The sequence below is a fragment of the Mobula birostris genome, chromosome 6, assembly GCF_030028105.1.
Source record: "Mobula birostris isolate sMobBir1 chromosome 6, sMobBir1.hap1, whole genome shotgun sequence".
NCBI lineage: Eukaryota > Metazoa > Chordata > Chondrichthyes > Myliobatiformes > Myliobatidae > Mobula > Mobula birostris.
In genome coordinates this window covers 95,194,768-95,209,067 of record NC_092375.1, presented here as the reverse complement: position 1 = coordinate 95,209,067, position 14,300 = coordinate 95,194,768, and the positions used below count along the sequence as shown (strand labels likewise).

General features: G+C 42.7%; 1 protein-coding gene across 2 annotated transcripts in view; it reads left to right on the top strand.

Annotated features, from left to right (window-relative positions):
- mbtps2 (membrane-bound transcription factor peptidase, site 2) overlaps positions 1-10,191 on the top strand; it is a 59,530-nt gene extending 49,339 nt beyond the window's left edge. For both annotated transcript variants that reach the window (XM_072260896.1, XM_072260894.1), the window contains one exon: positions 5,795-10,191. In XM_072260896.1, the coding sequence (XP_072116997.1) occupies positions 5,795-6,017 (223 nt within the window). In that variant the 3' untranslated portion in view covers positions 6,018-10,191. The remainder of the gene's footprint in view (positions 1-5,794) is intronic.
- Positions 10,192-14,300: the final 4,109 nt, after the last annotated feature.

Genomic DNA, 14,300 nt, shown 5'->3' with positions numbered 1-14,300 from the left:
GGTTTATGAAAAGTGCAAGGAATGGGGCAAACTGAGCTGGGATAGATTTGATGGATAAATGGAGAGTATGATTCCAAGATTTTAGGATAAATGAAATACATAGATTAAGAAATCCACAGAATATCAATTTTAGTCCTACCATGACAGTAATGTAAAAGAATGATCACATCGGTACATCGAGGTAGTACAGGAAAAAGCAACAACAGAATGCAGAACAAAGCAATACAGTTATAGAGAAAGTGCAGTGCAGACCAACAATAAGATGCAAAGCCATGTCAAGGGAGAAAGTGCTCAAAAAGCTGAAAGACCTCAGGAGACATAAGTCACACGGACCAGTTGAACTGCACCCTAGGGTTCTAAAAGAGGTAACGGTAGAGATTGTTGAGGCATTAGTAATGATCTTTCAAAAATCATTGGACTCTGGCATGGTGCCAAAGGGCTGGAAAATTGCAAATGTCATTCCACTCTTTAAGGAAGGAGGAAGGCAGCAGAAAGGAAATTATAGACCAGTTAGCCTATACTCAGTGGTTGGGAAAATGTTGGAGTCGATTGTTAAGGATGAGGTTATCCAGTACTTGATGACACAGGACAAGATAGGACAAATTCATCTTGAGTTCGTTAAGGGAAAATCTTGCCTGACGAACCTGTGTTGGAATTCTTTGAGGAGATTACAAGTAGGAAAGATTAAAGGGATGCAGTGGATGTTGTATATTTGAACTTTCAGAACACCTTTGACAAGGTGTCACACATGAGGCTGCTTACCAAGTTAAGAGCCCATAGTATTACAAGAAAGTTACTGGCGTGGTTTGAGCATTGGCTGATTGGTAGGAGGCAGTGAGTGGGAATAAAAGGATCCTTTTCTGATTGACTGCCAGTGACTAGTATTGTTCTACAGGGGTTGGTGTTGGACCGCTTCTTTTTATGCTGTATATCAATGATTTAGATGATGGAATAGATGGCTTTGTTGCCAGGTTTACAGATGATACGAAGATTGATGGAGGGGCAGGAAATGTTAAGTAAACAGGTAGGCTGCAGAAAGACAGACAGATTAGGAGAATGGGCAAGAGTGGCAAATGAAATACAATGTTGGAAAATGCACGGTCAGGCACTTAGATAGTAGAAAAAAATGTGCAGACTATTTTCTAAATGGGGAGAAAATCCAAATATCTGACATGCAAAGGGACTTGGGAGTTCTTGTGCAGAACACCTTAAAGTCTAACTTGCAGTTTGAGATGGTGGTGAGGAAGGCAAATGCAATGTTCACATTAATTTCAAGAGGTCTGGAATACAAGAGCAGGGATATGATACTGAGGCTTTATAAGACACTAGTGAGGCCTCACCTTGAGTATTGTGAACAGTTTTGGGCTCCTCATCTAAGAAAAAGTGTGCTGCATTGGAGACGGTTCAGAGGAGGTTCACTAGTGTGATTCCAGGAATGAAAGGGTTATTATACGAGGAATGTTTGATGGCCCTGGGTCAGTACTCGCTGGAATTTAGAAGGATGAGGGTGATCTCAATGAAACCTTTCGAATATTGAACTACTTAGATGTGGAAAGGATGTTTCCCATGGCGAGGGAGTCTAGGACAAGAGGGCATAGCCTCGGGATAGAGGGGTGTCTATTTAAAACAGAGATGCAGAGAAAATTCTTCAGCCAGAAGATGGTGAATTTGTGGAATTTGTTACCACAGGCATTTGTGGAGGCCAGGTTGTTGGGTGTATTTAAGGTAGAGCTTGATTGGGTCTTGGTTGGACACAGCATCAAAGGTTGACCTGCGGATCATTCGGGAGAATGAGGAGATTATAGATGGCTACTGGGAGGTAGTTACGCCAAAGGAGCAGAGGACAGGAAATTGGGTCACTGTCAGGCGAGGGAAGAGGAAAGGGCAGGCAGAGCAGGGTTCCCCGTGGCCATTCCCTTCAACAACAAGTATACCGCATTGGATACTGTGGGGGGGGATGACTTACCTGGGACAAGCTGCAGTAGCCGGATCTCTGGCACTGGGTCTGGCTCTGCAGTGCAGAAGGGAGGGGGGAAAAAGAGGAGAGCAGTAGTGATAGGGGACTCGATAGTTAGAGGTGCAGATAGGAGGTTCTGTGGTCGTGACAGAGAATCTAGGATGGTTTGTTGCCTCCCGGATGCCAGGGTCAAGGATGTTTCTGACCGCTTGCATGATATTCTGAAGCGGGAGGGTGATCAGCCAGATGTCGTGGTGCACATCGGTACCAATGACATTGCAAGGAAGAGTGAAGAGGTCCTGGAGAGTGAGTATAGAGAGCTTGGTAGGAAGTTGAAAAGCAGGACCTCGAGGGTGGTAAACTCAGGATTGCTACCTGTGCTACGTGCCAGTGAGGGTAGGAATAGGATGCTCTGGAGGATGAACAGGTGGCTGAGGAACTGGTTTAGGGGGCAGGGTTTCAGATTTCAGGCTCATTGGGACCTCTTCTGGGGCAGGTGGGACCTGTACAAGAGAGACGGGTTACACTTGAACTACAGGGGGACCAATATCCTTTCAGGGAGGTTTGTTAGTGCTATTGGGGAGGCTCTAAACCATATTTGCAGGGAGATGGGAACCAGAGTGCCAGAGCTGACAGTGTGGCTGGGGTGAAAATAAATGATGTTAAAAGTTCAAGCAAATCCGCTGATAGAAAGGTTGCGAGTGGTGGTAAAAATCTTCTGAGGTGTATATATTTCAATGCTAGGAGTATTGCGGGGAAGGCGGATGAGTTGAGGGCGTGGATTGACACGTGGAATTATGACGTTATAGCAATTAGTGAAACTTGGTTACAGGAGGGGCAGGACTGGCAGCTTAATATTCCAGGGTTCCGATGTTTCAGATGTGATCGAGGCAGAGGAATGAAAGGTGGGGGAGTAGCATTGCCTGTTAGGGAAAATATTACAGCAGTGCTCAGGCAGGACAGATTAGAGGGCTTGTCTACTGAGTCCTTATGGGTGGAGCTGAGAAACAGGAAAGGTATGGCCACATTAGTGGGATTGTATTACAGACCACCCAATAGTCAACGAAGAGCAAATCTGCAGAGAGATAGCAGGCAACTGCAGAAAACATAAAGTTGTGGTGGTAGGGGATTTTAATTTCCCATATATTGATTGGGACTCCCATTCTGTTAGGGGTCTAGATGGTTTAAAGTTTGTAAAATGTGTTGAGGAAAGTTTTCTAAATCAATATATAGAGGGACCAACTAGAGGGGATGTAATATTGGATCTCCTGTGAGGAAAAGAGTTAGGACAAGTGACAGAAGTCCGTGTAGGGGAGCACTTTGGTTCCAGTGATCATAACACCATTAGTTTCAACTTGATCATGGACAAGGATAGATCTGGTCCTAGGGTTGAGGTTCTGAACTGGAAGAAGGCCAAATTTGAAGAAATGAGAAAGGATCTAAAAAGCGTGGATTGGGACAGGTTGTTCTCTGGCAAAGGTGTGATTGGTAGGTGGGAAGCCTTCAAAGGAGAAATTTTGAGAGTGCAGGGTTTGTATGTTCCTGTCAGGATTAAAGGCAAAGTGAATAGGAATAAGGAACCTTGGTTCTCAAGGGATATTGCAACTCTGATAAAGAAGAAGAGGGAGTTGTATGACATGTATAGGAAACAGGGAGTAAATAAGGTGCTTGAGGAGTATAAGAAGTGTAAGAAAATACTTAAGAAAGAAATCAGGAGGGCTAAAAGAAGACATGCGTTTGCCTTGGCAGTCAAAGTGGAGGATAATCCAAAGAGTTTTTACAGGTATATTAAGAGCAAAAGGATTGTACGGGATAAAATTGGTCCTCTTGAAGATCAGAGTGGTAGGCTATGTGCGGAACCAAAGGAAATGGGGGAGATCTTAAATAGGGTTTTGCGTCTGTATTTACTAAGGAAACTGGCCTGAAGTCTATGGAGTTAAGGGAAACAAGTAGTGAGATCATGGAAACTGTACAGATTGAAAAGGAGGAGGTGCTTGCTGTCTTGAGGAAAGTTAAAGTGGATAAATCTCCGGGACCTGACGGGGTGTTCCCTCGGACCTTGAAGGAGACTAGTGTTGAAATTGCAGGGGCCCTGGCAGAAATATTTAAAATGTCGCTGTCTACAGGTGAGGTGCCGGAGGATTGGAGAGTGGCTCATGTTGTTCCGTTGTTTAAAAAAGGATGGAAAAGTAACCCAGGAAATTATAGGCCGGTAAGTTTAACATCGGTAGTAGGTAAGTTATTGGAGGGAGTACTAAGAGACAGAATCTACAAGCATTTGGATAGACAGGGACTTATTAGGAAGAGTCAACATGGCTTTGTGCATGGTAGGTCATGTTTGACCAATCTATTGGAGTTTTTCGAGGAGGTTACCAGGAAAGTGGATGAAGGGAAGGCAGTGGATATTGTCTACATGGACTTCAGTAAGGCCTTTGACAAGGTCCCGCATGGGAGGTTAGGAAAATTCAGTCGCTAGGTATACATGGAGAGGTGGTAAATTGGATTAGACATTGGCTCAATGGTAGAAGCCAAAGAGTGGTAGTAGAGAATTGCTTCTCTGAGTGGGGCCTGTGACTAGTGGTGTGCCACAGGGATCAGTGCTGGGTCCATTGTTATTTGTCATCTATATCAATGATCTGGATGATAATGTGGTAAATTGGATCAGCAAATTTGCTGATGATACAAAGATTGGAGGTGTAGTAGACAGTGAGGAAGGTTTTCAGAGCCTGCAGAGGGACTTGGACCAGCTGGAAAAATGGGCTGAAAAATGGCAGGTGGAGTTTAATACAGACAAGTGTGAGGTATTGCACGATAAACCAAGGTAGAACATACAGGGTTAATGGTAAGGCACTGAGGAGTGCAGTAGAACAGAGGGATCTGGGAATATAGATACAAAATTCCTTAAAAGTGGTGTCACAGGTAGATAGGGTCATAAAGAGAGCTTTTGGTACATTGGCCTTTATTAATCAAAGTATTGAGTATAAGAGCTGGAATGTTATGATGAGGTTGTATAAGGCATTGGTGAGGCTGAATCTGGAGTATTGTCTTCAGTTTTGGTCACCAAATTACAGGAAGGATATAAATAAGGTTGAAAGAGTGCAGAGAAGGTTTACAAGGATGTTGCCGGGACTTGAGAAACTCAGTTACAGAGAAAGGTTGAATAGGTTAGGACTTTATTCCCTGGACCGTAGAAGAATGAGGGGAGATTTGATGGAGGTATATAAAATTATGATGGGTATAGATAGAGTGAATGCAAGCAGGCTTTTTCCACTGAGGCAAGGGGAGAAAAAAACCAGAGGACATGGGTTAATGGTGAGGGGGGAAAAGTTTAAAGGGAACATTAGGGGGGGCTTCTTCACACAGAGAGTGGTGGGAGTATGGAATGAGCTGCCAGACGAGGTGGTAAATGCGGGTTCTTTTTTAACATTTAAGAATAAATTGGACAGATACATGGATTGGAGGTGTATGGAAGGATATGGTCCGTGTGCAGGTCAGTGGGACTAGGCAGAAAATGGTTCGGCACAGCCAAGAAGGGCCAAAAGGCCTGTTTCTGTGCTGTAGTTTTTCTATGGTTATGGGGAGACCGCTGGAGTCTGGGGCCGAGGAGGGGTAAAAAGGATCAGCCACTATTGAATGGTGAAGAAGACTCGTTGGGCCAAATGGCCTATTTCTGCTCCTATGTCTTATGGTTTAAGGTAGATTTATTACCAAGAGTTTATAACCCATTATTATCCATATTGTGGAATAATTGAATATAAAGATATTGCTTGTCAAAAGTGTAGATGAAGGCATTTTATAACTTATTGCTGACTAGCTTCCTTGATGTTACTGTCCCAGATACATGCTTTCTTTATCAGGAGCTCTCGCGGTAATAAATGCTGTGCCGTGTTTTGCTCTGGATGGACAGTGGATATTGAATTCCTTCCTGGAGGCCACGTTCAGCTCACTTATTGTAGAGAAGAATCATCGGGATCTCATTGGATTTTTTATCTTGCTTTTTGGCAGTGCCCTGCTGGCTTCCAATGTGGTTCTAGGTCTTTGGATGGTAACAGCTAGGTAGTACTTTAAGCCTGATAGCTCCCATTTATGCCTCTATATCATAGTCCTCACTGCCTCCAATTCCACATTGTGGAAACTGCTGAGCACAATCCTAAGATTTTAAAGGACCCTTGTTGGACTGTGACCATGTAATTTTGTGCCAACTATTCAGTTGGGCAAGCCTCCTCTGGAGCATGAAATTGGAAATTATATTGGTTAGGGCACCTTCTATCATTCAACTGTTGTAGCTTTGAGTGGAATAGGTTCAGTTCTGTCTGTTTAAATTAGGTGCTGGGGACCATCATCAGCGGCAGAAATGTTCACTATGTCAATCTGTAACCTCGTGGCCTGGCACATCTCTCCCTCCATCATTAATATCAGGCCAGGCTCCATAATGCAAATTTGGGTAAGCACCAGGCATGCCCAGTAAAGCTACAACCCAAGTCTGTAAGCATGCTGACAACATTATCAGCATTTCATAGACATTTCACTACAGATTTGATCAAAACTATGCAGCTCTATCCTGTCTGGTTATGAGCAGTGCTGGAGAAGGAAGTTGTTCAAAAGAATGTTCCCTTTCTTGCCAGCTGCAGGGCCCAGAACACGAGTCTGAAGTACTCAGGTGCATGTTCAGCCAGAAGTGCTGAGTGATGCTCCATCCTCCTGAGGTTCTCTCTGTTAAAGAAGCCAGTTCGATTCAGTTCATGTGATATTAAGAAATGGTTGAGCGAGCTGGATACAGCACGCAACAACTCACTGTAATACTGAGGAGCGTCAGGGCAAGCTGCACCTCTAGCCAAGTTGTTCCACTACAGTGACAACAGAGGCATTGTCATTGGTTTGACAATGTGGAAATATAGTCTGGTATTTTCTAAAAAAACTGGGGCAAATTCAATCTGGCTAACCACCACCCAGTCTGCTGTCACTCACTGGAAGTGTGAAGAAAGTTTTGTTGACAGTGCTGTCAAGCAGCACTCACTTACCAATCACTGGACCACCAGACCTCAGTTTGGTTTTCGCCAGAACCAGCTGGCCGCAGACCTCATCACTTGATCCATAATTGGACCAAAGAGAGGTGAGAGTTACTGCCCTTGATATTGAGGGTGCATTTCACTGAGTGCAGCATCAAAGGACCCTGTTTAATCTGATATCAGTGGGATTCAAGAGTGATTGGAGTCATAATACCTCATACAGAGGAAGCTAGATGTAACATGCACAAAATGTTGGTGATTGGATATTAATCCTATCTCTGGTACATCACTGCAGGAATTCCTCAGGGCAGTATCCTTCTCACCACCAAATTCAGCTGCTTCATCAATAATCTTCCTTTTGTCATTAGCAAAGAGTGGGATTGTTTGCAACTGATTAATCAGAAACAGCTGGAATAGTAAATGTGTGGCAGCACAAGCAAGGAAGAGACTAGATATCCTGTGATGAGTGACTCATTTGATACCATAAGGCTCTTCTAATATCAACAAGACACTTGCTCGGAGTGTGATGGAATACTCTCATTCAGCAAGATGAGTGTAGCTTAGTAACACTTATGAAGCTTGGTCATCCAAAGTTCAAACCTTGAGGTTCTTCTCCTTACAGTCTACGACAAAACAAGAAACCCAAAAAGAACCCTTCAAAAAAGAGCAATAAACCCCCAATGCACAGAGATAGAGAAAAAAACACAGATTGTGCAAACAATAAAAGCAAGCAACAGCATTCAGAACAAAAGTGAGTTCTCAGACAAAGCCCAAGGTAGCCAGAGTAGGCCCACAGCCTCTTCCTCAGTGCAGCAAAGAGTGGAGCAGACGTCACAGAACAGTGAGCAGAGCTGGCCCATCCATCATCTCCCCCTGGCCCGACATTTAAATCATCCAAACATCAGGTTGTACCTTGCTCAAAGAATTGGGCCCTGTTGCATCAATAGATTCTGGGCCTGGACTGTGCTGCCACATTCCAGCCCGTAACGGAGCTTTCCAAATTGGCTTGACAGGATGGTGTTCCCCTGTACTTGAAGCCCTTTCCTTCCTGGTGGCGGAGGTCATGGGTTTTGGAGATGCTGTCAGAGCTTAGATCGATGAGACCTCGCTCTCTGTTTTGGCATCTGGGCTCCAAAACTCCTTCGCTTCACATGTCCTGTCTCCATCTCGACCTCGTTCTGACTTTGCACTGCACTCACACAGCTAGACCCTCAAGTCAGCCTCACCTTCACTCGCCTCTTCGTTGTTAGCAGTGAATATTACTTTAACTTTTTACAGAAAAAGTGTTATTAATGAAGTATCTAGGACAAAACACCCCCAACCCCCCTAAGCATTCATTCCCTCCAGAATCATAGAACTGCATAAAATGTACTTAGTTGCTGATGCTGCTCTGACAGCATCTCCAAAACCCATGACTTCCACCACTAGGAAGGAAAGGGCTTCAAGTATAGGGGGACGCCATTGGTTTCATGTGCCCACCCCCCCAAGCCACACAGCATCCCGTCTTGGGAATGTTCTCACCAACCCTTCATTGTTGTTGGGTCCAACTCCCTCCCGTTGCAACAGTTCAAGAAGGCAGCTTATCACTCACGGGCATTTAAGAATAAGTAATAAAACAACCAGTTCCCAAAAATAAAAAAAAAACTGTTGTAAGTTTGTATAATGATTTTAAATTACAAGTAATATTTGTGTTGATGCTTGCCACTTCCTTTTCAGTTTGATTTAATTTGGAAACTGATAAATTCTGGTGAATGTCATCAAGTAATAAATTCTCATTTTGGTGTCCAGATATCAAGACAAAAAGAAATGCTTAGTTCTGTTGGAACCTTTGAATAAAGTGGCCCCTCTTGGAGAGAGATATTGGTCTAACATGCTTTTTGATCTGAAGTGTGCAGCAACACACAACGGCATTGGAGTAACTCAGCAGGTCAGGCAGCATCCAGGGAAAGAAATGAATAGCCAATGTTTTGGGTTGATCCTTCATCAGGACTGGAAAGAAAGAGATGAGATACTCCTCCCCACGCCTTTTTATACTGGCTATCTTTTTCTTTATGGCCTGATGAAGGATTTCAATCTGAAACATTCACTGTTCATTTTCCTCCATTGATGCTGATTGACCTGCTGAATTCCTCCAGCTCCTTTGTGTGTTCTCCAGATTTCCATCATCTGCACTCTGTGTCTTGATCCTGTTTTTTTAGTTTGACTCAAAAGTGACGCTGATTTATAGCACCTTCCAGCAGTAATTGTTTTTCTGCACATATTTTATTTACCCTTAGAAGACTTACTGGGTCCTTTGATATTAAATATAACCAAAATTAAATCATGTTGAAGAAGAGTCAATGCTTTCAGAGCATGAATAGAAAATAAGTTGGAAGTAAGCCTGATTCCACATTAAGTCAGAAGGTTTTCCTTGGAAGAATAGTGACGAGGCCTATGTGCTGTACCAGTTCCACACACGTTTTGCATGTTCCAGGTGTGGTGTCTCACTGAGAATTTGATGATTCCATTTGTATGTTGTTCTTCATTGCACAGCAATTTCTTCTCTCTTGCCTTAACAGTTTAATTTTTCTTAAGTTTCTAAATGGTGTCTTCTCTGTTTCTGATTGTGACTGCACCGAATGGGTTGCACTAACTGCTGATGCTGGTGGACCTGTTGTGCCTCTTCCAGTGCAATGGAATTGAAGCTGTTCTGGATTCTACCATTCTTGTCAAACATTTTCCTATATAAACAAGAGACCTCATGATGACAACCATCTGGCACAAAGAGCTGTAACTTTATGCATATTTTGATAATTTTATTTATTGAATTACTGAGTGCTGCAGGCAGATTAACCTTTGTTTTGTTGATGATTTGGGTTTGGATTAGTCAAGATGCACTTGTATTTCCTCTTTTTTTAAATACTAGCTGCCTGATAGGTGTTCACTGATAATTTCTAATATCCAGCAGCAAAATATAGTCCATTCCAATGAAGTAAGGAAGGAATTATTCCTCCCTCTGTCCAGCAATGAACTGTTAAAGAAACAGCAGATGAAATTATTCGTATATCAAAGTAGGTGGAATATTATCCAAAGTCCTGTGGATTTTAACAAAATGTATTGGATGACAAAATTTAATTTTTGTGTTGTCTGTATTTGCCTGAAAAGTAATCCTGTGTTTTGTAAAGTTGTGTCCATGTAACTTTTTTGCTGCAATATCTGGAAAATTTTGAGATTTTTTTTGAAGTAAAAATATATATAAACAAAAAGGCTTTGTGCATTATTTGGCTTCACACTTTCTTTAAGGATATTGAGAGTATATTGCAGATGTACTAGTAGTTAGTTTGAGAATTGCAAAACTTCTGAGCAATTGAAGGAAGAACAACAAAGATTTGAAAGTAAAATACTTCGAGAATGAGGAGAACTTAACTGTACAGAATTGAAACTGGGAGTCAGTCCCAATCTTGGGTAAACTATGCCAGCTTTCAATTTACTTTGTCCAGATGAGTAAGTGACTGAGTACTGTATAAGTAAATGTGATGAAAACTCTTTGCTTATTAGGCAAACTGCAAATCTGTATTTTTGCTTTGTAAGCTTTCAAAATTGTTATGATCACAAGCAGAAAAATAATTATAATTAATATGGATGCAAACTAGATTAAACGTTGGGTTGTTTGAAAATTGATTGAATGCCATACATTTAAACCATTGGTTGTAGTGAAAAAATATACATCTTCATACATTCAAAAAGGATGATCTTAAATTCAGACAGCTTGGAATCACTCCCTGAAAGTAGATTGCGTGCAAAGAAGGCATATGGCATGATTTCCTTCATTAGTTGGAGAACTGACTATGAGTAAGGAAATCTTTGGTTATGCCACACTGTGTGTTTCTGGTCACCTTATTAAAGAAATAGTGGAGGCTATAGAGACGGTGCAGAAGTTAACCAGGGTGCTGCCTGGATTATAGGGTATGATCTAGAAGGAGAGATCATAAGCTGTAGGAGGGGAATTAGGCCATTCGGCCTATTGAGACTTCTTCGCCATTCCATCATGGCTGATTTACTATCCCCAACAACCCCATTCTCCTGCCTCTTCCCAAAACCCTGGACACCCTGACTAAACAAGAACCTCTGAATCTCCACTTTAAATATACCCAATGACCCAGCCATCTGGTAATGAATTCCACAGATTTACCATCCTCTATCTAAAGAAATTCTTCCTCATCTATGTTCTAAAAGGATGTCCTCTATTCTATAGAGTCAGTGCCCTCTTGTGCTAGACTCACCCACTATAGGGAACATCTCCATGTTCACTCCATTTAGGCCTTTCAATATTCAATAGATTTCAATGAGATACTCCTCATTCTTTTAAACTCTAGTGACTACAGGCCCCAAACCATCAAATGCTCCTCATAAGTTAATCCTTTCTTTCCCCAGAATAATTCTCATGAACCTCTTCTGAACCCTCTCCAACACCAGCATATCTTTTAGATAAAGTGGCCCAAAACTGCTCACAATACTACAGTGTGACCAATGCTTAAAAAAGCCTCAGCATTACGTGTTTGCTTTTATATTCTTGTCCTCTCAAAATGAATGCTAACAATGCTTTCACCTTCTTTACTACTGATTCAACATACAAGTTAACCTTTAGGGGATCCTGCACAAGGACTCCCAAGTCCCTTTGCATCTCTGATTTTTGCATGTTCTCCCTAATTAGAAAATAGTCTATGCCTTGAATCCTTTGACTAAAGAGGATGACCATACACTTCCTTACACTATATTCTGTCTGTCACTTCTTTGCCCATTCTCCTAATCCATCCAAGTCCATAAGACCACAAGACATAGGAGCAGGATCAGGCCATTCAGCCCATCGAATCTGTTCCACCATTCCATCATGGCCAATCCCAGATCCCACTTAACCCCATTCCCTTTTCACCATATCCATTGATACCCTTACTGGTCAGGAAACGATCAACCTCTGCCTTAAATATATGCACTGACTTGGCCTCCACCGCAGTCTGTGGCAGAGCATTCCACAGATTTACTACTCTGGCAAAAACAATTCTTCCTTACCTGTGTTCTAAAGGGTTGCCCCTCAAGTTTGAAGCTGTGGCCTCTCTTCTGGATAACCCCACCATAGGAAACATCATCTCCACATCCACCCTATCCAGCCCTTTCAACATTCGGTAGTTTTTAATGAGGTCCCCACGTATTCTTCTAAAATTCCATTTAGTACAGGCCCAAAGCTGCCAAACACTCCTCATAATACCCATTAAGTTCATCTCATTTTTTGTCTCCCCTTACTACTTCAGCAGCATCATTTTCCAATAAGCCAATATCAACTCTCACCTCCCTTCTACTCTTTATATAACCTTATACTCTTTATATATCCTGGCTATTTATTATTGGCTAGTTTGCCTTCATTGTTCAACTTTTCCCTTCTTATGGCTTCTTTAGTTGCCTTTTGTTGAATTTTAAAAGCTTCCCAATCAACCAACTTCCCACTCACTCTTGCTACCTTATATAACCTTCCCTTGGCTTTTAGGTAGTCCTTAACTTCCTTTGTCAGTCACGGTTGCCCACCCCTGCTATTTGAGAGCTGCTTCTTCTGTGGCACATATCTATCCTACACCTTGAGAACTATGCTCAGAACCTTCAGCCATCTCTGCTCTGTCGTCATCCCCGCCAGTATTCTTCTCCAATCCACCTGGGCAATATTCTCTCTCATATCTCTATAATTCCTTTTATTCCATTGTGATGCTGATACATATGAGTTATGCTTCTCCCTCCCAAATTACAGTGTGAATTCAATCAAATTATGATCGCTGCCTCCTAAGGGTGCCTTTACGTTAAGCTTCCTAATCAGATCTGGATTATTACACAACACCCAATCTAAGATAGCCTTTCCCCAAGTAGGCTCAAGCACAAGCTGCTCTAAAATGCCATCTCATAGGCATTCAACAAATTCCCTCTTGTGATCTGACACCAACTCGATTTTCCCAATCCCCTTGCATGTTGAAGTCCTCCATTACAATTGTGTCATTACCCTTATCCCTTATTACATTCCTTTTCCAGCTCCCTTTGCAATCTCAACCCCACATCTTGGCTGCTACTCGGAGGTTTAGATATTGTTACAAGAATCACCCCTTGAAATAATGATCAGTGAGGCACAGAGAATCTGTATTTACCAACAAGTAACTTATTATTTCAACTAAAAAACACGTGGGTTCACCATCTTATCCACCTGTATGCACCCTACTATGAGTCCCTGATCCTCCATGAACAGTCAATGAAGAGAAAAGGTATTACCCGGGAATGGAGTCCACACTGGCCAGGCTTTCCTCGTGGTCCCAATTTCTGTGTGTCCGTGGGGTCCTCCTTACCCGTGATGGTTGGTCTCTGGCTGCTGGAGAGTTATCGCCTCTGTGTATTTGGAGCTCCTGAGTCTTGTACTGTTCCTCATCAATTGATCTCCATCCCATTGGCTCAAGGTCACCTGACCTACCTGGGTCACCTTCTTACTCGTCATTGTACGGGGCTACGACCAACATTGTTTCTTCCTTTTTTTTGGCCTGTGCGTGTGCATCTGCGTGTGCGTGCGTGTATCCATGCGGTGTTGGCGGGACGATGTCTTTTTCATGCCTTTACAAGGTGCGGAATGAGAGAGAGAGAGAGACTGTGTGGCACGCCACTCCTCACACAGCCACTTAGCAGTATTTTTTTCCCGTTATTTTACGAGGTTGAGTTGCAATCTCGACGCTCAACCTGGCACGGATGGAAAGCGTACTCAGGAGCGGCCCCAACTGGGTTTGAACCCAGGAACCTCCGTTCCAGAGTCCGGCGCTGATGTCATTGCGCCACTAGCCCACCAAACCAACATTGTTTCATGACTCTGCCTAACCCAGCCTTGTATATTTGTGCCTTTACACTGTGACTGGTCCAAACCTGTTAAATGAGGCAATCCAGAGTCTAATGAGATTACAGATTGCAGGTGTGACATTTTATATAATAAGTAGCTATTCCTCTGAGAATGGTCTCCGGTTTATTGCTCTGATTAGATTGTCCCAGAGTCGAAAATCAGTTCGGAGTCCATACCCTGTACATAACAAATAGTTACTTGTTTGAGAATCAACTCAGATTTAGCAGACCTGAAGCTTCCTGTGTCCACATTCAGTTGCTCTGATTGGATTATCCAAGAGTAAGAATCAGTGCAGAGTCCACAAAACTGGGGGGAAACAAAGACAACTGGCTTGTCGGCTTCCCTGCCCTTCATCAGACTGTAGTTTCTTCTGGCCAAGAATATCATTCCCATAACGTTTTTTTTACCCTTGCAATTTCTTAATTCCACCCACAAAGAT